The sequence below is a fragment of the Lathyrus oleraceus genome, chromosome 6 (assembly GCF_024323335.1).
Source record: "Lathyrus oleraceus cultivar Zhongwan6 chromosome 6, CAAS_Psat_ZW6_1.0, whole genome shotgun sequence".
In the NCBI taxonomy this organism is placed as follows: domain Eukaryota; kingdom Viridiplantae; phylum Streptophyta; class Magnoliopsida; order Fabales; family Fabaceae; genus Lathyrus; species Lathyrus oleraceus.
In genome coordinates this window covers 22,688,020-22,689,951 of record NC_066584.1, presented here as the reverse complement: position 1 = coordinate 22,689,951, position 1,932 = coordinate 22,688,020, and the positions used below count along the sequence as shown (strand labels likewise).

Here is a 1,932-nt window from a genome sequence, read left to right as displayed (position 1 = left end):
AATATATATATATATATATATATAACACCCATTTTTAAGGTGAGTTTTACATGAAAAGTGTAGGACTCAAATGTTGTTGGAAGTTTGGATCCTTTGGGTTGAAGTCGAATGAGAGAGAATCTAGTTTTGTTGTTGGATAGTTAATTACATTAGATTTAGAGGACATGCAACACTACCACCTTCAAAACTTCCTCATAATATTTGGAGCTAGCTATGAAGAAGTTGGGTGTGTGTGCATGCCTTCATAGGTTGTTATGACATATCTTGAATCATCATTATCCCTCTCAACTCTCTTTTTTACAGGACATCCCTCCACAGAACACCTATAATAATTCCTGCAATCACACATATACATACTCATAATGATATATAAACTATATGTTATAAATTAATCATAAGGTATTTAATATTGTATATTATTATACCTTGGATTAGGGTTGTTCTTGACCATTTTCTTTCCATACTTTCTCCATCTGTAACCATCATCAAGTATTTCAATCTCTGTCATTGTTTTGAATGCAATTCTTTCCTTAACTTCATTCTTCCAATATGTACCTTGGGTTAGGGCTGTTCCACTCATTGTAGTATTTGTATCCCCTAAAACACGACAACACCATATAGTACTATAAGCTAAAGACAGTAGTACTATAGATAAGTAGATAAATACAAATAAGTTGTTCATAAGTTAATCCAAATAGAGCCTGGATAATTCATTAATTGAAATTATCTTACTGGTATGATTAGAAGTAGAAGACCCCTCAATGTTGTTGCTGCCACCTGCTACATCATTGGGTTGATAAACAAAAGAGTGATTATATGTGGTGGGATCAACATGTTGCCAATCAATGTCATCAAAACTCAAGTAGTCAGAGAGTTCAAAAGACCATTGCTGGTTGCTAAAATCACTGTCAGGTGATGATGAATTTGCTGCTACTGGATTTCTCTCTGTCATTTTGTTACAGCCACACTGATGGTATGATGATGATTCTAGGTATATATAACAATCACACCCAGCCGCCACAGTTTTAGTGAGCTAGCTAACTATGCAGCTTCATGGTGACTTTCCTATTAATGAATCATGTATAGGAAATTTCAAAAGTATATATTCAGTCTTCAGATGTAGATAGATAAATGCCACGTCATAACATCAATTACAAATAAGCAAATTCATTTAGGTACGACAATGAATCCTATATCCACCTGTTACCTGGAAAATCCCAAAAATAAGCTCATGTGAAGTAGAAATAAAAATGAATATCTCAGTATTCAATCCGTCTCATACCCACACAATATATTATTGTATAAAAATAAATGTTTATTAATTTTTTAAATAAAATATTACTAGGATCACATATTTTAATATAAATATTTGTTTATTTTATAATTTAATAATAAAATTTTTGAGTTTTTTTAAATATTGTTAATTTTTTTTAATATTAGACATTTCACAATTGATCAACTTATTTTTATTAGAAATACGGATAACGGATACGAGCATGAATACTTAGATACCCACGTAATATAATATATATATATATATATATTATTATATATATATATATATATATATATCTTATATATATATAGGAACATACATTAACTTTCACGCGAAGATGGACTCATATACGGGATTTTTTCTAAAACTCGAATATTAAGACGGATACTATAATATACTCCCCAGACTCTATCAATTATCGTCCCTAAATTCATTCAACATTAAATTAATCTGAATACAATTATACTTTCATAAACAAATTCTATGATTTTAAAATTATCAATTAAAAAAAACTCAGAAAAAAGATTGGACCTATTAAAAACCGAGATTATTAATTAATAAAGACAGCGAATATTTTACACAAAGATGTTTACAACAAAAGAGTGAGAGTTTTCTAATAAAAAAATAGTGACATTATGTATTACTTTCATGAATTA

General features: G+C 29.2%; 1 protein-coding gene across 1 annotated transcript; it reads right to left on the bottom strand.

Moving 5' to 3' along the window:
• Positions 1–31: 31 nt before the first annotated feature.
• Positions 32–1,039, bottom strand: LOC127091835 (probable WRKY transcription factor 50). Its single transcript, XM_051030548.1, has 3 exons — positions 733–1,039; positions 426–597; positions 32–335 (listed from the first exon to the last, which is right to left on the bottom strand). Exons 1-3 carry the CDS (start codon positions 950–952, stop codon positions 212–214), a joined length of 516 nt encoding a protein of 171 aa, XP_050886505.1. The 5' UTR covers positions 953–1,039; the 3' UTR covers positions 32–211.
• Positions 1,040–1,932: the final 893 nt, after the last annotated feature.

What these genes read in the sequence shown, in the direction of transcription:
- LOC127091835 (XM_051030548.1), bottom strand. Translation starts at nt 952, where the DNA reads ATGACAGAGAGAAATCCAGTAGCAGCAAATTCATCATCACCTGACAGT. An exon ending in TTCTACTTCTAATCATACCA is followed by an intron (nt 598 to 732) that starts GTAAGATAATTT and finishes GTCGTGTTTTAG; the next exon opens with GGGATACAAATACTACAATG. An exon ending in AAGAACAACCCTAATCCAAG is followed by an intron (nt 336 to 425) that starts GTATAATAATAT and finishes GTGTGATTGCAG; the next exon opens with GAATTATTATAGGTGTTCTG.